This window comes from Schistocerca cancellata, chromosome 1 (genome assembly GCF_023864275.1).
Source record: "Schistocerca cancellata isolate TAMUIC-IGC-003103 chromosome 1, iqSchCanc2.1, whole genome shotgun sequence".
Taxonomy (NCBI): Eukaryota; Metazoa; Arthropoda; class Insecta; order Orthoptera; family Acrididae; genus Schistocerca; species Schistocerca cancellata.
Genome location: NC_064626.1, coordinates 12,878,321 through 12,903,484, shown reverse-complemented (window position 1 = coordinate 12,903,484; position 25,164 = coordinate 12,878,321). Strand labels below are relative to the sequence as shown.

General features: G+C 39.7%; 1 protein-coding gene across 4 annotated transcripts in view; it reads left to right on the top strand.

Moving 5' to 3' along the window:
* The window catches only part of LOC126164211 (NAD-dependent protein deacetylase sirtuin-1), a 67,906-nt gene extending 46,573 nt beyond the window's left edge, over window positions 1–21,333 (top strand). For all 4 annotated transcript variants that reach the window (XM_049920221.1, XM_049920220.1, XM_049920224.1 and 1 more), the window contains one exon: window positions 16,873–21,333. In XM_049920221.1, the coding sequence (XP_049776178.1) occupies window positions 16,873–17,105 (233 nt within the window). In that variant the 3' untranslated portion in view covers window positions 17,106–21,333. The remainder of the gene's footprint in view (window positions 1–16,872) is intronic.
* The last annotated feature ends 3,831 nt before the right edge of the window (window positions 21,334–25,164 follow it).

Sequence of the window (25,164 nt, the reverse complement as noted above, 5' to 3'; positions counted from 1 at the left end):
CCGAGGTATTAAATTTCCTTGCACATTTCTTCTTCCTTGCATTTGTGCCTTGAGAATGGCAGGGTGTGCTCCTGTCGAAATATCGGCGGTGTTCGACGATGTCACCCAGCAACAAACCCGTAAGTTATTTGAACATTCAATTCGCCGGGAAAAGTTAATTTCTGAGTGGTCCGTTTGGCATTATTGTTCAGCCCATCTGTACTGCACTGCATGGTGTCATGGTTGCAAAAATGGACCCCGCCGTAGATGTCGGGAGTGAAGTTGCGCATCATGCAGCCTGTTGCACACATTTTGAGTCATAACACAACATCCTGTGGCTGCATGAAAGGCATTATTCAACATGCTGTCAGGGTTCCTCTGAGCCATAATCCGTAGGTAGCGGTCATCTACTGCAGTAGCAGCCCTTGGGCAGCCTGAGCAAGGCATGTCATCGACAGTTCCTGTCTCTCTGTATCTCCTCCATGTCGGAACAACATTGCTTTAGTTCACTCAGAGACGCCTGGACACTTCCCTTGTTGAGAGCCCTTCCTGGCACAAAGTAACAATGCGGACGCGATCGAACCGTGGTATTGACCGTCTAGGCATGGTTGAACTACAGAAAAAACAAGCCGTGTACCTCCTTCCTGGTGGAATGACTGGAACTGATCGGCTGTCGGACCCCCCCCCCCCTCCCTTCCCCCCTGTCTAATAGGCTCTGCTCATGGTTGGTTGTTTACATCTTTGGGCAGGTTTAGTGACATCTCTGAACTGTCTGTGATGCAATATCCACAGTCAACATCTATCTTCAGTAGTTCTGGGAACAGGGGTGATGCAAAACTTTTTTTGATTTGTGTAATATAAGTACATTTGCTGAAGTTGAATATGTATATTTTTTGTTTTTCAAGAATATTTTAAGCTTTAAAGGAAATAAAGGCTGACCAGATTAACAAAAGTAGTTTGAATTTTGAGACTTTTTTTGTGAAAGTTTATTTGGTTGGTTAGTCAGGTTGGTTAGTCTACTGGGCTACAGTGTCCTAGCAAATTAACTGATAGCAGTGATGTAATCTTTCAGACTTTCTCAGCAAAATTAATATTTCCCAGTATTTTAAGTTTACCATCTAGATGATGATACCATTTTTCCCACGATTATCACAGAAGGAGCTGAGTAGCAGTCACTGTGGTGTAGTGGTTATGATACTAGTCTGTTGTATGGAGTGTCGTAAGTTCAAAACTCACCTGAACTGTAACATTTTAATTTCAGTATTCAGTTAAAGTACATTCTAGAAGTATCCACAAATGTCAAGAATCATTGTACTGAAATGTTCTGTAGCTGTGTATATACCGTATGTGTTCTGGCCAGAGGCAGTTCGCTCCACACTCTTGTATGTGCAAATGCTGAATAAACCTTCAATAAGTGAAGTTAGTGTTCGTCATTCATCTAATTACACCTCCTCTACATGACGTGGAGGCGCTGGGTATTGGTACTTGTGACAGCGCACATTATCGACGATACAGTAGCTCCCATCAGGCGGCCGGCCGCGTTGGTCTAGCGGTTCTGGCGCTGCAGTCCGGAACCACGGGACTGCTACGGTCGTAGGTTCGAATCCTGCCTCGGGCATGGGTGTGTGTTGTCCTTAGGTTAGTTAGGTTTAAGTAGTTCTAAGTTCTAGGGGACTTATGACCTAAGCTGTTGAGTCCCATAGTGCTCAGAGCCATTTCCCATCAGGCCACAACAGAACCGCTGTTTACGTGGTGAGAAACCAGAGTTCGAGCCATATTCAACAGATCACAATCTATCGGAGACAGAAGAAGGAAGTGGGTGTTAATGATGACAGCAACTGTGTGCCACCACATGAGACATCCTTCCAGGTTCTCTGGTGACTATAGCCAAGATCCAAACAAGTGGCTGAAGGTATATGAATGTATAGCCAAATTTAACAAATGGGATGACACTGTGTGTTTGGCTAATGTATTTTTCTACTTGGAGGGGACTTCCAAGCAGTGATATGAGAACAATGAGGAGAAGTTCACAAGCTGGAAAGTATTCCACGCGGAACTGCGCAAGTATTTCGGCGACACACAATGACTGAAGTGCAAGGCTGAAGATAAATTAAAGTGCAGGGCACAGCGTCCAGGAGAAACTACAGCATCCTATATTCAAGACGACTTGGAGCTGTGTAAAATAGTGGATCCTAGAATGAAGGAGGAAGATAAGGTTGCACATCTCATGAAGGGTGTTTCTGAGGACATGTATCAAGCCCTACTTCTGAAGGAAGTTTCGACAGCAGGTGACTTCATAAAATGGTGTCAGTATTTCGAGACAATGCATAAAAAAAGAATTACACGCAAGAAGTTTCCAAACATCGTATTGATGTCTGTAATGGAGGAAGGAACTGATTTCACATGTGTTCTTCGCCAGATAGTGAGAGAGGAAGTTCAGAAGCCACTTGGATTGCATGGCGAGCAAAAAACCGAGACGCTTTAAGAGGTCATAAGCGAGGAAGTGGAACAGACATTGAACTCAATCTCTCGTCCTGCATTTCCCTTTAAAACAGTGAAAAAGCAGAGACCCAGGCGAAGTTACGTTCCTACAATGTCTCATGAAGAACCTGTTTGGTCACCAAGGAAGACTGACTTCTGGAGGACCCAGGATACCCAACCAGTATGTTTCCACTGCAGACGACTGGGACATGTGGTGCTCTATTGTCGAGAAAGGCGGCGGATATTTGATGACGCCCGCGCCAGAAGACAGCACACCGGTCTTAGCCAACGCCAACTCCGGGACGACGAAGATGAACAAGAAGACGTGGGTGCAGGACGACGTAGGTCACCATCGCTGCAAGCTTGCCGCTGGAGAGGACGCTCCCCAACACGCCGGTCAAGGTCTCCATCACCTTTTAGAAGCTCCAGCCGATCACTTAGCCGCCGCACACCGGTAAAACTAAAGTGTGCGACCTACCTCGGCGGTAAGGCCGCCGAGGAAATAAATCCTCCGCTGTCGATCACTACCAAAATGATAGGAAACTACGCGATACCCTCATGGACGGCTGGCAAGCCCAAGCTCTTGTGGACTCTGGAGCATCACATTCAGTCACTTCGGAGAAGTACCGTCGCCATTTGCAGAAAACCGTATTCGTCGACAACAAAACAACGTCTCTGTTGAAGGTGGATAATGGGAAATAGAAAACTACAGGAAAATGTGTCATTCGTGGAGGTATAAGTGGCCATACACAGCCCTTATAATTCATCATCTTACGAGAGTGTAGTCATCACGTCATTCTCGGATGGGACTTTTTGAAAGCTTCTCAGGCAATTATAGATTGTGGTTACTCAAAGATTATGCTAAACGAGATGAGATACTGTGGACAGGAAGATGCGAATCCAAGTGTGTGGAACTATGTGTGCTGGATGAAGTGATCATTCTTGCAGTTAGCGCTACAAAGGTAACTGTCATGTATCATGCCACGCATCAACCCATGGATCTTGTAGTGGTATGTAAGAGAAGCATACCACTCAAGAATAACTCGGTCATTCCAGCCTCTGTCGTCTCATTTAAGAATGGATTCGGAGAATTGTGGATAGTTAACTGTCGCCGAGAACCGCAGATCCTTCCAAGGGGCGCATGTGTGTAGCAAACGCTGAGCTGTTAATTGCTGAACAGCTGAGCGTCATGGATGCCTCCCATGCCGAGTCTGTGGGCGTAATTGGTGCTACCACTACAAGACAAGATCTTCTAGGTCGACTATCCCAGATCTCACTAAGTAACAACAGAAGAAGCTACTTGCCATTCTTCAAGAGTTCTCTGATGGCTTCAATCCACAGGTGAAGAGTAAATTAGACAAATCCACAGTGAAGCATCAGACTAGCACTGGAGACCATCAACCAATAAGCCGGAGAGCATACCCTGTGTCAGCAACAGAACGACGAGTAATTCGAGACGAGGTAAAGAAATGGATTAAAAATGACATTATTCAGCCCTCGCTGAGCCCATGGTCGTCACCAGTGGTTCTCGTCAGGAAGAATGATGGCAGTTGGTGCTTTTGTGTTGATTACAGGAAGCTTAATAAGATAACTAAACAGAACGTTTATCCCCTTCCACAAATTGACGATACACTAGATTGTCTGAAGGGGGCTAAGTTTTTCTCAACCATGGACATGTACTCGGGATAGTGGCACATCGAAGTTGATGAGGCTGATCATGAGGGCCTGTATGAATGTAAGGTAATGCCGTTTGGTTTGTGTAATGCACCAGCAACTTTTGAACGAATGATGGATAATCTTCTAAGGCACCTGAAGTGGACGATGTGTCTTTGTTATTTAGATGTCATTATAGTGTTCTCAGAGACATTTGATGAATACGTAAAAAGTCTGAGAGCCAGTCTTAAGCGTCTCCAACAAGGCGACTGAAACTTAATCCAAGAAAGTGTCTCTGTGGAGCAATGGAAATCAAAGTACTTGGACACCTTGTATCAAACGAAGGTGTGCTGCCATACCCAGAAAAGGTGACATCTATAACGGAATTTCCTATTTCTGAAAGTATTAGAGGTGAGAAGCATCCTTGGATTATGTTGTTATTATCGTCGTTTTATCAAAGACTTTTGTATCAAAGCCAGGCCACTTCAAGAGTTTTTAAAAGCTGATGCTAACTTTGTCTGAGGTGGTGCTCAACAAGATTCTTTCAATGTGCTGCGAAAAGCTCTGATGGCTGACCTTGTACTTGGTCTGTATGATGAGAGAGCACCTACAGAAATACACAGTGATGCCAGTGGGTATAGGATCGGCACTGTTCTGGTGCAAATTTCGGATGGAAAAGAGGTTATAGCCTATGCTTATGGTTGTGGTTGGTTATGAACTGTAGATTAAAACTGAAGAAACTGCAAAAAGGTGGGAATTTAAGGAGATGGGACCTGGATAAACTGACTAAACCAGAGGTTGTACAGAGTTTCAGGGAGAGCATAAGGGAACAATTGACAGGAATGGGGGAAAGAAATACAGTAGAAGAAGAATGGGTAGCTTAGAGATGAAGTAGTGAAGGCAGTAGAAGATCAAGTAGGTAAAAAGACAAGGGCTAGTAGAAATCCTTGGGTAACAGAAGAAATATTGAATTTAATTGATGAAAGCAGAAAATATAAAAATGCAGTAAGTGAAGCAGGCAAAAAGGAGTACAAACGTCTCAAAAATGAGATCGACAGGAAGTGCAAAATGGCTAAGGAGGGATGGTTGGAGGACAAATGTAAAGATGTAGAGGCTTATATCACTATGGGTAAGATAGATACTGCCTACAGGAAAATTAGAGAGACCTTTGGAGAAAAGAGAACCACTTGTATGAATATCAAGAGCTCAGATGGAAACCCAGTTCTAAGCAAAGAAGGGAAAGCAGAAAGGTGGAAGGAGTATATAGAGGGTCTATACAAGGGCGACATACTTGAGGACAAGATTATGGAAATGGAAGAGGATGTAGCTGAAGATGAAATGGGAGATACGATACTGCATGAAGAGTTTGACAAAGCACTGAAAAACCTGAGTCGAAACAAGGCCCCAGGAGTAGACAACATTCCATTAGAACTACTGACAGCCTTGGGAGAGCCAGTCCAGACAAAACTCTACCATCTGGTGAGCAAAATGTATGAGACTGGCGAAATACCCTCAGACTTCAGGAAGAATATAATAATTCCAATACCAAAGAAAGCAGGTGCTGACAGATGTGAAAATTACTGAACAGTCAGTTTAATAAGTCACAGATGCAAAATACTAACGCGAATTCTTTACAGACGAATGGAAAAACTGGTAGAAGCCGACCTCGGGGAAGATCAGTTTGGATTCAATAGAAATATTGGAACAGGTGAGGTAATAATGACCCTACGACTTATCTTAGAAGAAATATTAAGGAAAGGCAAACCTACGTTTCTAGCATTTGTAGACTTAGAGAAAGCTTTTGACAATGTTGACTGGAATACTCTCTTTCAAATTCTGAAGGAAGCAGGGTAAAATACAGGGAGCAAAAGGCTATTTACCATTTGTACAGAAACCAGATGGCAGTTATAAGAGTCGAGGACATGAAAGGGAAGCAGTGGTTGGGAAGGGAGTGAGACAGGGTTGTAGCCTCTCCCTGATGTTATTCAATCTGTATGTTGAGCAAGCAATGAAGAAAACAAAAGAAAAATTTGGAGTAGATATTAAAATTCATGGAGAAGAAATAAAAACTTTGAGTTTCGCCGATGACATTGTAATTCTGTCAGAGACAGCAAAGTACTTGGAAGAGCAGTTGAACGGAATGGATGGTGTCTTGAAAGTAGGATATAAGATGAACATCAACAAAAGCAAAACGAGGATAATGGAATGTAGTCGAATTAAGTCGGGTGATGCTGGGGGAATTAGATAAGGAAATGAGACACTTAAAGTAGTAAGGAGCTTTGCTATTTGGGGAGCAAAATAACTGATGATGGTCGAAGTAGAGAGGATATAAAATGTAGACTGGCAATGGCAAGGAAAGCATTTCTGAAGAAGAGAAATTTGTTAACATCGAGTATAGACTTAAGTGTCAGGAAGTCATTTCTGAAAGTATTTGTATGGAAGTGAAACATGGACGATAACTAGTTTTGACAAGAAGAGAATAGAAGGTTTCGAAATGTGGTGCTACAGAAGAATGCTGAAGATTAGATGGGTAGATCATATAACTAATGAGGAGGTATTGAATAGGATTGGGGAGAAGAGAAGTTTGTGACACAACTTGACTAGAAGGGATCGGTTGGTAGGACATGTTCTGAGGCATCAAGGGATCATCAATTTAGTATTGGAGGGCAGTGTGGAGGGTAAAAATCGTAGAGGGAGACCAAGAGATGAATACACTGAACAGATTCAGAAGGATGTAGGTTGCAGTAGGTACTGGGAGATGAAGAAGCTTGCACAGGATAGAGTAGCATGGAGAGCTGCATCAAACCAGTCTCAGGACTGAAGACCACAACAACAGCCTATGCTTCTAGGACACTTACAAAAGCCGAGAGAAACTACCCAACTATAGAAAGAGAATGTCTTGCTGTGATCTGGGCCATGTTCAAATTTCGACTGTATCTCTATGGAAGGCCATTCACAATTGTTACAGACCATCATTCACTTTGTTGGTTGACAGGTCTTAAGGATCCAACAGGATGACTCGCCAGGTGGGCACTACATCTTCAAGACATTACCATAGTGTACAAGAGTGGAAGAAAACACCAAGTTGCCGACTGTCTCTCAGGAAACCCTGTGCAGGACCATCAAGACTTTGATGAAGATAGTGACTGTGTCGCTGCACTCCAGGATCTCTCAGCTGAGCAGGAGGAGGACGCCAAGATATCTCAAATTATGCTTGCCTTAAATCGGTCAGAGCATGTAAAAGGACAATTTAAGGTAGTTAATGGTTTACTTTGCAAGAAAAACTTCGATCCATTTGGAAAGAGGTGGCTACCAGTGATTCCTAAACACATGCGCTTAGATACTCTACAGAAATTCCATTACACACATGAGGCCAGACATTTAGGATTTATTAAGACATATGATAGCATCCACAAGAGATTTTTCTGCTCAGGTTTATTTAGGACTGTCCGTCACTAAGTGTCGCACTGTCGAGAGTGCCAGAGGAGAAAGGCAGTTCCTCAGAAGCCACCTGGCTGACTCGTACCAGTTCCACCAGCCGAAACGCCTTTCCAGCGTGTTGGGATTGACCACCTCGGAGATTTAAGACGTCTGCTAGTGGCAATAGATGGATTATTGTTTGCACTGATTGTATGACATACTATGCCATTACAAAAGCCGTGAAAACCGCTGAAGCATTTGAGGTAGCCAAATTCATCATGGAAGACATTGTATTGAAACACGGTGCCCCAAGGTCTTTCATTACTGATCAAGGGAAAGTTTTTCAATTGAATCTTGTGACAGGGATAAACTGTCCGTGCAACATTAGTCATCACTTCATGACTGCCTACCATCGCAAAATTAACAGGTTTACTGAACACCTTAATAAGACCTTGGCCAACATGCTATCAATGTTTGTCAGTGTCGAGCAGAGCAACTGGGATGAGGTGCTACCTTTCGTGACGTTTGCCTACAACACCGCCAAACAAGACGCCACAGGATTTATGCCATTTTTCCTAGTAGATGGGCGTGAGGGAACTACGACGATGGACACTGTGTGTCCGTTACATCCTGATGACATGGATGACGACTACATCGGCCAGGTGTTAACCAGAGCTGAGGAAGCTCAGCAGTTAGCTCGACTCCGCACACTGCAGTCTGAAGAAAACAATTGCCAAAGGTATGACATGAGCCACCTCGTCTGGATCTTCAGTCCTGTTCGGAAAGTTCGTCTCTCTGAGAAGCTCCTCAGGTGCTACTTTGGACCTTAAAAGGTTATAAAACAGTTGTCTAATGTTACTTATGAAGTTGTCGATTTCAACCCCGACACAAGACGATGAAAGATCAGAGATACGCGGTCCACGTCCTTCGAATGAAGCCCTATAAGGATCCTGCAGCCCAGGGTAAATTCGAAGCTTCAGCGACAGGCAACAAGCGGAAAGGTGACGAAGAGCATACTGGCAAAGGAAGTTCTAAGAAGATCACTCCACCAGGGCGAACATCAGTCATTGGGAGTCAGAGTATGCAGGACCGATGACTCGTTCCCAGACTAGGAGGATGTAACACCAAGCCGCTGTTCTGTTAAGGGGGGAGCAATGTCACAAAAGAAGCTGAGTAACACAGTCACTTTGGTGTATGATACTAGATTGTTGCATGGAGGGTCATGAGTTCAGAACTCACCAGAACTGCAAAATTTTAATTTCTGTATTTGGTTCAAGTACATTCTAGAAATATTCACAAATGTCAAGAATCATTGTACTGGAATGTTCTGTAACTGTATATGTACCGTGTGTGTTCTGGCCGGAGGCAGTTCACTCCACGCTCTTGTATGTGCAAGTGCTGAATAAGCCTTTGTTAAGTGAAGTTAGTGTTCGTCATTCATCTAATTACACCTTCTTCTGCGTGACAAATATTTCAACTTTCTGATTTGTTCGTTCACAAGATTTGCAGTGATTCCAGGCACAAATGGAGGTGTAGTAAGACTGTTTTAGGGATTCCAGATTCCCCACCCCCAGTTTAAATTCTCATCAATATGGACATCTAAGAATTTTGAAGTTTCCACCCCATATATTATTTCTTCACCATGTTTAACACTTATCATTGGTGTAATACCCAAATACTCGAATACCCGTAGATGTGCAGAACTGAATTTATTGCATGCTTTTAATATTGCAGAAAACCAATCAGTGATACTTTAAGAACATTGTTTACCATTTGTTCTGTTGCTGTACCTATGTTCAGATTGATTACAATACTATAGTCTGATTAAAATTACTCGACAGTTGGCATCTGTTACTTGCTGCTACAGTGTTGCCACATCAGCTGTCAGCTACTGCTCACTTATAGGCAATTCACAAACACGGTGAGCAACGTCACAAAATAATGTTGTTAGCGTATAACATGGAACAGTGTTGTTCGAAGCGACCACCACAGTCTGTGACGAAAATGCGAGGCGCTTTGTAGGCAGCTGGTTTTAAGTGGCCCAGTAACTGAAATGCGGCAAGTGGCGCATTTCGTTTCCATGAGTTTAAACTTCTGTCATAATCTAACTACAACGTCATGATGTCCAATCCGTCTGAGAAAACTGCGGTCATCAATCTGCAACAAAATTAAAATCACAGTTGAACAATGAAATTCCAGGATGAAATGATAACAGTATTATGAAAGGAAGGGTTGCTTGTAGGATTGTTGATATTTTTAAAATACCAAATTCCTGTACATTGATATATTAAAAAAAATTAATCATTGCTTCTGGACATACTGATAAAAAGTATTAATATATCAGCGGAAAAAATATGGACATATTGGCCTATAAAAATATTGATTGCATATTGTAGATATATTGCCGGTTTTAGAGGTTTGTATTTAAGGATTGGTTTATTATTAGATATTCTGTACATCTAGAAGCTCCAGCCTTCTTATACCCCTTAGAGCAAGAATTGAAAGATCAGTGATGCCCACTCAGTCTAACTACATGTAAGTGAAATAATAAAAGGTATCTCACAGGTCTGTCATTCTGTTTCATCACATATTGGATTCATGTGAAACACTTCATATCGACTTGCATGTTTTTTCATTTCTTCAAACGCCACCAACCTAGCAGTTGTAGTGTCGAAATTGTATGGTGAAGTTAAATGTTGCAGTTTGTATTGGTAATGCCAAGCACTGATTATATCAGCATTTCCCCTCGCATGTCTCCGTCCACCGCAAAGATCGATCTTGTCATTTAGAGTTTTGTTCGTCATTTTCAGCAGCTGTTTTTGTAGATGCCAATGTGAAGAAATAACACATTAGTTGCGTCAAAAATTATTCTATAATGTAGTTGGTGTGCTATTTCTTCACATCAGAAATCTTGTTATTCCACTCACACCGCCATCCCCCCAGTGCAGTCTGACTTCTTCTTTGCACCCCCTATACTTCACATAGTGTTAATAAAATTATGTTGCACTGTAATTTCAAAAGAACAATTTCAAATAATTACCAAAAATTGCAGACAAAATATACAATAAAATAAAAATACCGGCACTTGATACTGCCACATCGATATCAGTTTATCCATATTAAAAATATATTTTTCGGAAAAAATATTGATATTTTGATGTTTTAGCAACAGTCGTAATTGCTACTCACCATGTAGTGGAGATTTTTGTGTCATAGACAGGTACAACAAAAAGACTGCTAAGTAAAGTTTCAGCCAAAAGGCCCGTGTGTGTGTGTGTGCGCGTGTGTGTGTACTCCAGCAAATGGCCTTTTGGCCAAAAGCTTAGTTGTTTAGCTGTCTTTTTGTTGTGCCTATCTGCGACTCAACAGCACCACCATATGGTAAGTAGCAGTCTATCCTTTTCATAATATTGCCATTAAAATCTTAATCGATTTGTCCATGGCAATTAAGGCTAACCTCTACAAGCAAAATCGAGACAGAAAATTTTCAGTATCAGTGATAAAAGCAAACTGTAACTTGTCATTGTCATTGGTTACATGAAACTACCCTCACAGTGGCTACACGAGCTGCTGCATTACCAACCAATGAGCTGTCCTAGTTGGCTCTTGGTTGTAGATTATGAGCAAGACGGACAGATTCCAAATGAAAACAGAATGATACAATGATTAAAATGACATGACAAAGTATTAGTAATAAAAAAATTACATTTCAGCTGGTTAATTGAATAAAAACAATAATCAAAATCTTTTTATTAGATTTAGAAATTTAAAAAAATGCTGCATATGACAAGATTCAAACCTACAATCTTCTCCATGGCAGGCATATGCGCTATTCACTCCACTATGCTACTCTACTGAGTTACATTATTATATTTATTACTTTAAAGCACCAGTCACAACAATGAATTGTAGCCTTCAAAAATTGAGTTTCATGCAGTGTCGTGCAAAGCTTATCTGATGTGATTATAACTGTATATATGTAGCTGGATCATGTCTTGTATGGAAGGTTCCAGTATTGTGTGCTTAGTGCTGTGTACGAAAAGTGTGTATTTTGTATGCATTGTTGGGTGTACATTGTTTCTGGTATGGTTATCATGTGTGATGGAATGTGAAATAAAAGGGTCAGATGCAGAATTCAGGACTGAACATAATAACTGACGAATTGCTGTGGCAGTATGGCAGTGGCGAATGGTTTATGCATGATGTTAAGCATTTTGGAGGAAGCCAGCTCCAATTCGTGAAGAGTCAACTATCACGTAATTGTAATAAGCCTACAGTGTCATCTGCTAAAGGAACTAATTCTGCTTGTTGTATGTGAGAGCGAGGAACAACAGTGGCCCTAAGATTGGCCCTTGGGGAAGTGCATACATGATATCAGAATAATGCCCTCTGACTATATTCAAGGTGGAATTACTAATTACAACTTTCTGTGTTCTTTTGGTTAGATATGACATTATCCATTGATTGGCTATACAATCAGTCCCATAAAACTTCATAGGAGGAGTTATGATTCACACAGTCAGGTGCTATAGATCGGTCAGAAAACACCAACTAGCACCATTTTGTTATTTAAAGCTGGCAAAATTTGTTGAGTGGGTGAGTAATTGGCAGTCCCAGTAAAGCAACTCTTCTGAAATCCAGACTGTGGTTTACTGAGGATGTTATTGTTGCTCAGGTGAGAAACTGTTCTAGAATACATCATCATCTCAAAAATTTTGAAAATTATGTCAGCAGCAAAACAGGTCAGTAGTTATTGACATCTCTCGTATCACCTTTCTTATATAATGGTTTAACAATGGCATATTTCGTTCGCTCTGGAAAATGCCTTGAGTTAGTGATGCATTACATACTTCAGATAAGATGGATCTTACTACGTGGAAACAAATCTGTAGTACTCTGTTGAGTTTGTCCTTATATTTTCTACTATATTCAAGAAATTATTACTAAACATATTTGCTACCTATGACTTATAATTTATAGCACTTCTACTTAATTCAATAGTGATGTTATCCTATTTTGTGGCTGGTTGTCCTGTGTCTCATTTCACAACATTCCATACAACCATATGTCTGTTGTCTGCATTACTGATTTCTGACATAATGTGCATGTTCCTTGATTTTTAACAACTTTTCCTAGGAATTTAAAGTAGTTTTTGTAATGTGCAACTACTGCAGGATCTCTACTTGTTGTGTCAAAAGATAAATATCCCTTTTCCTTTCATAAGACAGTATTAGCAGTGTTAGGGCTTGGATTGAATTAGGTTAAGATGGGTTGTTGCAACACAGGCTAGTCTTTCTCCACCGAGAGGTAGCAGCACTTTGTGTAGGTACTGTTGATTTAGGCATATGAATTCTGCACGGTTTTTGGTGGTTGGCGGCTATGCCAGCCGTGTTGTAGCTACTGCAGCTGGAAATGTCTCCAGGACTGATTCATAATGAAATTGACGGAGTGCTCAGGATTGTCAAGTATCAGTTCTTATTCTGATCACCTTCTTATAATATGAATGTCTATTTCTGTAGGCAGGTTTTTTAATAAATTGAGAAGCAGTCTTTTATGTCTTTAGTCTAGTGCAGATTTGTTAAATTCTTCAAACATTCAGTGTATGCTGCATAGCTTTTCCTGTTTGACTCGGTTCTTGTTTTGAAAATAATTTGCACTGCTCTTGTTCCTTTTTCTTTCCTAAATCTAAATTGATATCCTTCAGAATGACGGTTAATCTTAACTTTTAAACATAACATAGTAACATCAAGTTCCCGTAATTTGAGAACTGTGTGACAATTCCTATTGTAATTACGGCAGTTGTTTGACTTTTATTCCGGTGGCAGTGTTCTGCGGTGACAGTATACAGACATATGAGCAGCTGTACCTACACCTTTGTTCAGTTGATTAAAACATCATTGAATTCTAACATAGTAATTCATGATAAGTTCATTTTGAACTAAGTCTATTATATTTAGGTAATCTGAAAATGTCATATGTTTTCTCCATCATATAACTCAGTATATTCCTTAGATGAATCTATGTTGCTGTGAAATACATACGTGAATTATTGTGATTTAAGTACACTTTGCCATACATCGCTCTAACTAGCTATTTATTAGCCTCATCCAGCTGTTTTCCTTTTTTGCCTATTGGCACTTAGTTGCTATCTAGTCAAAAGTGTATTTTTGTGTCTGTATCTGACTCTTATGAAATCGTGTATTACTTGTATATCTCTTTGTGTCATGTTCCCTACGCTCAAGTTTGTTTATCTTCGAACATTATTTGCTGGTCCACAGATAGTTCTTTTTTTCCTTTTCATCTTACATGTTCCTGCCTTATCTTGTTTCAGCACTAAAGTGTTCAGTTATATCTTAATTTTTGTAGTTTATCTATGTACCTGTTAGTATCAGTTGTATTTTGTTGTTATTTAAATCTAACATTGCACTTGGCTAAAATTATCTCTATCATTGTCAAAATTGGGATAGGTATGACTATAGATTCAGTTTGGTTTGATCAGGGAATCATCGATTTAGTGTCTTTTACATTATCTCTTGGTACTGTCCAAGTATTCTGTCTTCAATCAGGGACCTTCAACCAGGGGCCAGGAAGTCCATTTCACAGTAATTAGTGTTCCAACAGCCTCGTATCTATGCTATTTATGAATGCGGCTACGAATAGTATACCGATATATGGTTGTGGTAGACTCACTGTAGAAAATATTCACTATTTATGTTTCCTAATCCAAGTTTGCTAGCCTGTCATATCTTTTGGTCTTCGGGAGGACGACAGTTCAAACCCGCATCCTGCCATCCTGATTTATCTGAATTGTTTCGGGCAAATGCTGGGATGGTTCCTTTGAAAGGGCACGGCTGATTTCCTTCCCCATCCTTCCCTATTCCCAGCTTGTGCTTCGTCTCTGATGACCTCGATGTTGATGGGACAAAAAACACTAAACACTAATCTCCTCCTCCTCGCTTCTTACAAAAGTGTTAAAGGTTCCCCTTATTATTTTTGTTTTGTTATTCTAACCAATTCATCTTACAATGAGAAGTCCAGTATAGAGCAGCTGAAGATGGTGGTCATGTGTGTGTGTGTGTGTGTGTGTGTGTGTGTGTGTGTGTGTGTGTGTGTTTTTGTTGTTTCTTGCCAATTGTTGTTTAAATGTAACCTCATATTAACTGTAGAGTCACAGGAGAAGACCTTAGTTGTATCATCAGTAGACAGTCTAAACTACAGTTTGACTTTTACTGTAAAGTTACTACATATGTACTTTAAATTACATGACTTAAGAATTATTTTTGCTGGGAAAGAAAGATCAGAATCCTCGAGTGTAGCACTTGTTCCGAGGGACAAGTCAGTGAACAGTGTGAGTAGTACCATGTTTTTTTTTTTTAAAGAAACAGTTGAGTGATATCTTGAGTAACTTCCCTGACCTACAATACTTCAGTCAACAGCAATTGCATTAAATTTGCTTGGATTCCCAAATCCTCAAAAAGGTATTCAGTGTGACACACACACACACACACACACACACACACACACCTATCTGTACAGCTACACTGGGCCATCGGAATACACAGTGCTGAAATATCTGCAGTTCTGCAGGTTGACTGAGGTGAGGGGTGTTGTATTGGGTAGTGTGGGTGAAGGTAGAAAGGAGGCGGGTAGCAAGAGGTAGGGTCAGGGAAGGATGGCCGACAGCGTGCAGGGAGGCTACATTTGCACAAGATAGGGATGCGACTCACCAGCATTGATGAGGAGGAGGAGGAGGAGGAGGAGGAGGAGTGGGTTGGCAGGGAATGACAGAACAGAGGGAGGGGAGCCTGGTGAGTAGGGTGAGGGAGGTTAGGGTCCTGGGGCAGGCCGTGGGTGTGGGGCAGAGGCTCAGCAGAAGCTGGGAGGATTGATCACCAAACTTCGATCAGTTCTTAATCGTGCTTATTTTTTATTGTATAGGTCATGTCTTCTTCTGTCGTAATATGAAAAATGCAATTTTTAGTTGTTACGCTGTAAGTCTCTTCTCTACACTTAGCCAGTCAGATTTCAGACCATGTTTTTGGCTGAGAACCACTTAATCGTTTGAAGAGATTTCTGGATTGCAGCTGGCCGTCGTAAACTTTATTCCACGGTATTTCAACTGAACACCTGCCATTCATCTTCAGGTGAGCCATTGAAGACGTTCTCCGCTCCGCCTATATGGCACACTGACAGTATTGCTGCGCGTGTGTCAGACTCACGGTGACAGAAGGACTCCACCTCCCTCGCTGGTGGAACTGCAAGGATCGGCTGTCTTCGGCATTGTCACTCGGTGCAGTTATCGGAGTATTCTGGTGTCTCCGTCTTGAGCAAATCTCAGAGATGACGGGATTGCACGCATTATCCAGCTGGCAGCTGCTGTCGCAATTCGATAGATTTTCCACGATTCGTATTTCGACGGATTCTTTTATAACGGAATTCCAAAAAGAAGTTGTTGTGGCCAGAATTAATTTTTTGTCATGCTCCATTGAATATCCGTCGGAGATACAGTGTTCCGCAACTGCAGACTTGCTGGGTTGCAGAAGGTGAGTGTAGCGTTTATGTTCTGTGCAACGTTCTTCTACTCTGTGTGTTGTTATAGGCCATACCACACTGGCAAGGTATTTTGTAAATTCCCACCTTCTGCAATAACACATTATCCTTCACTCATCCCAGCAGGTCCGAAATCTTAGATCTCTGATGGACATTCAATGGAGTAAGAGAAAACATTAATTTTGGCCACAGAAACATGTTTTTGGGACTCCGTTATAAAAAAATCTGTTGAAATCATCACAGAAAATCTAATGAACCACGACAGCGGCTACCAGTTGGGTAATGTGTGGAATCTCGTCATCTCCGAGATGTGCTCGAGATGAAGACGCCAGAATACTGCGACGAGTGACAACACCAAAGACAGCTGGTTCTCGCAGTTCCACCAGTGAGGACGCTGCCGCCAAGTGGTGTGATTCTTCTGTCACCGTGACTCTGATGCATGTGCACTTTGTCAGTCTTCGACAGCTCACCTGAAGATGACTGGCATGTGTCAAGTTGAAATGTTGTCGAATGAAGTTTATGACAATCAGCTGCAATCCCGAAATCTTTTCGAACATTTAATTTCCAGGGAAAATTTTAAATTTCAAACCCCTTCATTTTTTTAAAATAATATAACTGCTATAAAAAGTATGGTAGTTTGTGCAGAAGACCCAAATTGTTGAAGAAAGTAATGACAAATTACTATGGTATCATCCACTGCAAATAAAATTTCTTGTTTTGTACTTCCTGTTAGATATTTCGGGCATTCGGAAAAAATTTAAACATAGGTTGTTCTTTCTCTTTTTTCAGATAATTCTTACTATTTTGTACATCCAAACCGATACATTTTTCCGGGCGCTGAGGTGCTCTACGACCCAGACGACACCCAGCGATCGTCGTGCAGCAGCAGTGGAAGCAGCACGAGCTCGAGCGATTCTGAAGGTTGTTTGTCGGAAGAAAGTGACAATGACGAGGGTGAGGTGGACGACTGGGAGCACCTTTCGGTGTCTAATGATAATCCTACCAATGGTCGGTGTCCTTGATGTAAATTGGGAAGCTGTAGTAATCATTATTGTGGGACATGGTGCATTGTTAATTCTTACTGCAAAAATTGGTAATCTGTAGTTAAAGGTGTGGCTAACTTATACCTGGCAGTTTTAAATATGCAAAATCGCATACTCCAGATTCTTTACATAAACAAACAATGCTTGCATGTAAAGAACTGAAAACAAATTACAATTCTTTCATTTGTCTGGAACTGCTATATATTACCATCAAATACAGCCTTGGATTTTGAAATGTAAGTGTGACCTGTGTTCTAATATATGTGAATAATAATATATTGTAAAAAATTATTTATTATTGTTCAGGGTAGTTACATGTTACTTGTTATTTCAGTATTTTGTAGACACATATATAGCATATTGGAGATATTTACTATTTAGAGCAACAACCTGTTATTGGTAAAATTAAGTCCCTCTTCTGCCAGGTATAATATTTTTCATTTAACTCAGAAAAATTTTGTTCTGCATATTAAAGAGTCATCTTATAATACCTACATATTACAAGATCATCTGATAAAATAATGTGGCTCATTGAAAAAAGTTCAAATATTTTTGTAAATGGTTGCTGCTATTAATGAATGGCACTGCTTTAATGGAAAAAATTATTTTGAAGAGAGAATTGTGTATAATCATATTTTGCAATGTCGGTCAGGCACTGCTTCACTATTAAATCAGCAAATCTTTTTCATGACTTAGGTGTGGGTTTTTTCATCACCTGTAGCAATTTTTTGTTTTCCAAGAATATTGCTTCAGTATTGAACACTGACATTGTAGAAGAGATTTGAAATTAATTTAAAGAAAACATTATGCAAACTAGCTTGACACTTACTGTAAACTCTAATTCCTGTTAAGGAAGCAGATTATTTGTTGCAAATTTCCTCTAATCGAGGATGGTGGGTATATAACAAACCCTTCCTACACAAAGTAATTAATTTATTTATTTTGACTTTTGCTTGTGGCAACGTGACTGTTACTTAGTTATAGCAGTTTAATAGAAAACAATTATCCTCTTCATTGTGGAAACCACAGAAGTTTTAGTTTCCACTGACACACTAACAGTTGATTTAACAGAAATTGAGCCACACAGGGATGAGTACCAGATCCTGTGTTAGATGTTAAAATGTAAATAAACTTACAGTGTAATTATTAGATGTCTAAATTGGACATGTTATGTGATAGTACTTTAGGGATTAATGATTCCGTATTTTTGAAAGCAAAATATGTGAATACATGTTGAAACATAAAATTAAGAGTCTCTCTCTCTCTCTTTGTGTGTGTGTGTGTGTGTGTGTGTGTGTGTGTGTGTGTGTTTTGGGGGAGGGAAGGGGCGTGGAGGGAGAGAGAGAGAGAGGGAGAGAGAGAGAGAGAGAGAGAGAGAGAGAGAGAGAGTATTCCTGTATGGGTGTTTTGTAAATAAAGACAGATTGTGCTTCAATACTGTTTGTAAAAAACTGTAAATGAAATCACTTTCATACTAGGTGTATCATCCATGTGTACTTTAATAAGCTGCTAATTTTAATTAATGATCTCATAAATTTATAATTGTAATTTTAAAATATAGGTATATTTAATGCCACATCCAATATTTTAATGCAGGCTTGATGATGAAAAAAGTAGAATAATTCAGTGTATATAATTTGCTTTTGATCCTATAGGCTTAACAGCTATGAAAGATATATCGTCATATTTTTCTACAAACTGAAATAATTTCAGGTATTATGTTTGTATAAAATTAGCAATGTAAATGCATGACATGGAAGAAAAGGGAGAAACGAATGCAGTACGAACTTCATTATTTGCATTTCTTTATCTGTCAAATGGCATATAATACTATACAAGTGTATTTCTAAAATCTTTATGAAGTTTGTTGCACTGTAAAGGAAGAATCTCTCATATATGACAGCAGGCATCTGTATAAATAAATTTAAGTATGCAGGTATGCTATGGCCTTAACTGTCAGATTCACAATACAACCATTTATCTATTTTATATCACTTGTTGTGTATATAGTTTTGATAATGATGATTATTTATGTTTTTGTTAGATACCACAATGTACAGTGTTAATGTAATCTGTGCACATGTCCATTTTGCTCATGTGAAGGCCATAGAACATAAAATTGTTAGACTTCAATTTTCTTAGCTCTGCTATTGGGTATATTTGTATGATTACAATAGTATTGTGGTTCCGTTATACACTGTAACGAAAGTTTCTACCATCATTCCATTGTATCACTTTTAAAAAATTGGCTTTTGTGTAACTATGGTTTTAATTTTTGTATGAATAGATTGTGACTTGATGTTGCTAAAGGATAAATAGAGGAAGTGTTAATTTGTGTGATGTGTGAACTTACTTTCACCTCCTATTAACAATGTGAGTGACAAAATATTCAAGGAAAGAAACTGTTACCAACTGCTGGCACTTTCTGATGCAATTACTGTTGAATGCATGTGACAGTTTTATAAACATATTTCTTGTTGATTAGCAGCTGCTGTTATAATTCATTGTGTTATACGTCTGCTGTACCTTGTTTGTTCATCTGTCATCGAGTAATTGATGTGGGTGGAAACAAATATGGGATATGATAGTTTCTGAGAGCAATAAGTAGAGTGGTACGTCATTTCTTTACATCTCTAATGTTGTCTCTTGTCTGTTTTATAATGAAAATGTCTCCTGTCATTGTAGCAAAAAACTATTAATTTAATATTGTCTGTTTTGTGTACATAGAAAGTTTCATGTATATTGACTTTCTTAAAAATATGTTTACCTTTTGCATTCTCTTCCCTACATTGTTTACCCCTATGTGTTTAAAATACACTTTTTTTTTTTTTTTTTACAAACAGCCTGTAGTTTTGTGTATGAGCTATGTTTTCCCTTTGTCTTTCCCTTGAATTGTATTAGCCAGTACTTTTATTCTGTATTCCAATTTTAGAAAAGGTTACTGCCGTTAAAACATAAGCCAAAAGTTACACAAGCCTGTGTTTCTAAAATTTTTGCGGATGACTTTTAAAAAATGTGCTATCATGTCACAGATTTTTCACAAAATAAGATCTCATATTTTAAAAGCTGAAGCAATTGATGCACAAATATTGAAATTTCAATCAAGATATATATTTTTATAATTATTAGTTTATCTTTTAGCCATATACTTAAAGTAGTACAAATCTTTATCTTAGCCACATTATGAGTATTCTGTTAAATTTAAATTTCAACTGTTCTCCATTTTTAAATTCTTTAGGAATTTCCATCTTCACTTTAAATATTCAACAATAGTTGGTCATCATATTTTCATTCCACCTTCCCTGTCATTTATCCTGAAACCATCTCAGTGGAAGCATTCTTCTTGCTCTTTATTATAATGTTCCTGATTTTTAAGGTAATAATCAAAATGGGCGTGTAGGAAGTAAACTTTACACACATGTTACAACCCAACTTCTTGAAATATTCCAGCATGGTTTTGACAGTTTTCTTATTATTGGGATATTTTATACATCCTAGAAAGTTTTCAGTAACAAACCTGAAGGAAGTCTATACTTTTTCTCTAACATTAATTGTATTGTCAGATTTGAGTCTTCATTATTTTGCAAATTTGAGATAGTGACGGCAGTTACGACTGAAACAACCGGTTCTTGGTTGTATCAGTTTTCCCCCTCTCTTCATCCCCAGTTTAAGCTGACTGTAAAAACTGCTCGAAATAACCAGTCTCTGAAAGAACATATTTTTGGTTTCTTATTCCTATTAATTCCAATAATAACTGTATGCATCAAAGATTGAAAAATTGTAAGACTTTTGTATTATATGTTTCCAGATTCCTAGAATCAAAATATCAAATAAAACAGGGAAGCAAAAGAAAACAGTACGTATACTCTGTTGTTTTTCTTCTAAAAGCAATAAGGGTTGAACTTGACAAAGTCATCAGTATTTTGCTATTGAGTCTAACCTTTAAAACTCATCACAAAAATCATGTTGTAATAGAGGGTCATACAACTATTTAGGCATTACGAATAGTCAGTGTTGAAGGTTGAAAACAGAGATTGGAGAACTCTGTTTTTCGTGTTATGTTGTTGTTTACAAGAGCTACAAAAGTAGATAAAGGTGTAGTATGTAGACACACCCAGCAGATCAGCTACTGACTATTTTTATAATAAACAATTAATGAATTGTTAAGTTTTTAATTTCCTCTCTTTTCTATTATTTCATAGAAGTGTCTGACAAATATTAAACTTTTCTATAAAGTTTGTTTGTCTTTTTGTTTAATTGTTTTGGATGAAAACCCCTCTTTTAACTCAAACATACACTGTTAAAAATAATTAGGGGAACACGTAGATCAATGTCTGGTACGTTAAATCCATTTGAAACAGGCAGTATGGCTTGAGATCATTGTTTTGAATGTATGCAACAATTAAAATCATTCACCGTCTGTTGGCTGCATCATAGTGTCAGGTGACCCATTAGAAGGAATTGAGTACTGATATCCCAGTGTTTTCTAGTGAGTTGACGTTATTTGCGGGCATTTTATTCAACCGAGCACTTGCAATGCATCTTAATGCACTGCCATTTGCAAAGCCAGTCTGATCCAACAAGGATAGACTTTCTGTCATGTTGCTGCAGATGCCAGTGCCTCTCCACCTGTCATTCACGGGTTGTGGTCACGTTACAGGGAGACAGGTTAGTACACGAGGCGAGTCGGACAAATTCGACAACGCATTACGACCCCGTGTGAAGACCGATATCTGGCCCGCTCTGTGTTGCAGCATCGTACGGATCCTGCCAAAGTACTGATACACGATCTCAGAATGGGCCACCGGAGCCTCTATTCCAATCAGACGGTAATGAACAGGCTACAAGAAAAAAGCTGTATGACCCAGACATCCCGTTCAAGTTCTCCACTTGACACGACATATCTTGCAGCTTGCCTACAGTTCTGCCATTCCCGTGTCAACCGACAACATCGACAGGGGTGAAATGTGTTACAGACGAGTCTCGACACTCTCTGAAGAGGTGATGACTCTGTGTATGTTTGGAGACCCGTGGCGAGTGGTTCCCTCCCCCCGGCCCCCCAATGTTGTCCGAGAAATCAATACATTTCCAAGGTTCTGTGATGATGTGGGGAGGCTTCAGTGTTGACAGCCACATGGATCTTGTCATTGTCTACGGTCACCTTACTGCCAGGCAGTACATCGAACAGATCCTGTCTGGCCATGTGGTGGACGATGCATATGATGGTGGCCCTGAATTTCTTCTAATGCCAAGGGTGATGCGGCAGGTGTCAGCAGAGATGTCTTGCAAAGCCCGCATGTTGAAGTAATGAAATGGCCAGCAGTGAGTCCCAACCTAAACCCCATTGTGCATGTATGGGACATGCTTTACAGACATGTTCATAGTTGTTCTGTTCTACCACAGACTCTCCAAGAACTCTCATTGAAGAATGGGGATGGATACGACAGGGTGACCTCTGTAGATGTGTGTGGAACATGCCATCTAGGTGTCAGGCAGTGATGAACACTCACAGAGTGCATACAGGTTACTGAAGCCCTCAAACTTCAATGGAAAGCACGCAGGGTGATGGTATGAATAATTGTTTCCACTTTTGTTTTTGACATCTGTCAGATATTGAGTTCCTTTCATGTAAATGATGATTTGTTGTGTCCTTAATTTGTGAAAGATAAAGGTATAATTTGATAACTTATCAGTTATTGCTCAGTGGAGTATGGCGGACACCCAAAGTCATGTTCCCCTAGTTCTTTAGAGAAATATATTTATTTACTTTTAACAGGAATTTTAATACAATTATTGATTTATTGGTGACAAAAAACAGACAAGCCCAGGGGTGTTTATTTTCCACAAAACGCCCTATCATTATGTGAAATGCAGATAGAAGTTACTAACAGCATTAACACAAGTAATTCATATGGAATGAATCTAAATAAATCTTTGCACACCCTTCTATCCCACTAGAGGTGAAATCGAGTTTTAAGCATCCTATACTGTCCCTCCAGGAAAGGCAACTTCCTCCACCACGAGTGCTGCTTGTTTTCCTGTTACAGACACTATCTCCCTCACATTTGCTGTCTAGTTCTGTTACGTGAGTAGACAAAATAGCTTCACCAGGCTTGTGTTTATATAGTTGAGTTATTTTCAGATATTAGAGTACTTTTTGTTGGTTTTACGTGAGCCATTAATTGTGTTACTGGTAGGTATTTACTCGAACCTAAGCCGCACTTTTTTTCATGTTTTTGTAATCCAAAAAACCGCCTGCGGCTTAGAATAGAGTGCAAAGCGGAAGTTCTGAAAAATGTTGGTAGGTGCCGCCACAACTAACTTCTGTCGTCCAATATATGTAGCGCTTCGCAGGCACAAAGATAAATACTGGCACCAAAACCTCTGCGTCAGTAAATAAATTAAAAAAAATAGGGGGAAGACGAGCTTTCTTTCTCCGCCCTGAGTTTCGACCACTGCCTTTTCATACATTATCCAACGAAGTAAATACAAATTCCGTATTGTTCATCTTCGAATGTAGCAGCATTTCAATGTACTACGAAAATCCGACTGGCAAGACTGTTTGGGATGTTTGTCAGTATGGCCAACTCTGCGTTCTGAATTTTTTCCTACCTGTGAGAAGAGATGGTTGCTAATAGGAACTTCTATGAATTGTGAATCACATGCAGTATTCTCTTCACCATAATAATAATACGAATGTAAACTTTTTGCCATGTATTCTTTCGTGTTTGCTGGTATCTCATTTAAATCCTGTCTGCCTAATAAACTACCAAACGAGTGAGACAACAGCAAACGCGGAAGAATATACATATCGTGTCATGTTTATATTCGTATTATTCTTATGCCGAATAGTGATAGTCAGAAATGAAGCACGGCAATTGATTAGATTTTTAAATCTAAGATGACTAATTTCTGTGCAGAATGTAATGTACTAAAGAGGCGTCTGCAAAGATTTTCAAACTGAGAAAAATTCTCGCTAAACTCTCGTTAAGAACATCTTCTATCATACGCAGTCTATTATTTGGTTCTTGTTGATCATTGTCAAAGAAAGCAGCAGCGTAAGCAACAACAAATAGCAGTCTCTTGCCATTGTTTCGCTAATGAGCCGATTTCTCTCTCTCTCTCTCTCTCTCTCTCTCTCTCTCTCTCTCTCTCTCTCTCTTTTAAAAAAAATTGTAAGCAGCGGTAGTGCGCAGAAAAGCAAGCCATGCCGCGAGCGGCGACAGGTCGTAAACACTCATCAGAAAGCGACAAACAATGCATGGCACAGTACAGTAATGCATGTTCAGCTTTGAGTGACGTAAACGCCTATAACAAAGAGAACGGCACTTATCAGATCAAAGAAAAATAAGCAATCAATTCAAACCAGACGAAGCACGTGAAAAAGGAAGGGTACCCGTATAAATACGGACGGAGCGCCTGACGCATAGCAACGGCTACCTGGTAAAGCTTAACTACCACGCCTACGACTCGAACCAAACTACTATAGCTGTATCGTCATTCATTCGACCTAAATTGTGTCTCATATTACAATGGACCAACTTTGTTTCGATTTGGAGGTGCGGCCTAAACTTTTCTCTCCCCTTGAATTTCGAGTCTCAGATTTCAGGTGCGTCATAGTTCCGGGAAAATTTTTTTTCCTCGATTTCCAGTATCATTTTTCAGGTGCGGCTTAGATTCGAGTGCGGCTTAAATTCGAGTAAATACAGTAAATCTTTCCCATTCGGGAACAGGTGGCACTTGTAGAGTGGAGCCACTCAGCACGCATACACAGTTTATCTATCTTGCAAGGAGGGTGTCGGTACGTGTGGTGGAACAGGACTGGTCATGTTTAAATCTGTAACAGTAATCTGCTGCAACACATTGTTTGACCTGTGTTGAAATATCTGAAGTTCGTAACACATGGGTGACTGAATTCTGTTGTAGAGATATGCAATTCAAGCCTCTGGTTCTCTTCAGATGTTGGGAGGTGCGATGTTAGTGCGATGGATTTGACAACCCTCACGATGTGTTAAGCATTCCAAACAGTAATAGTGGA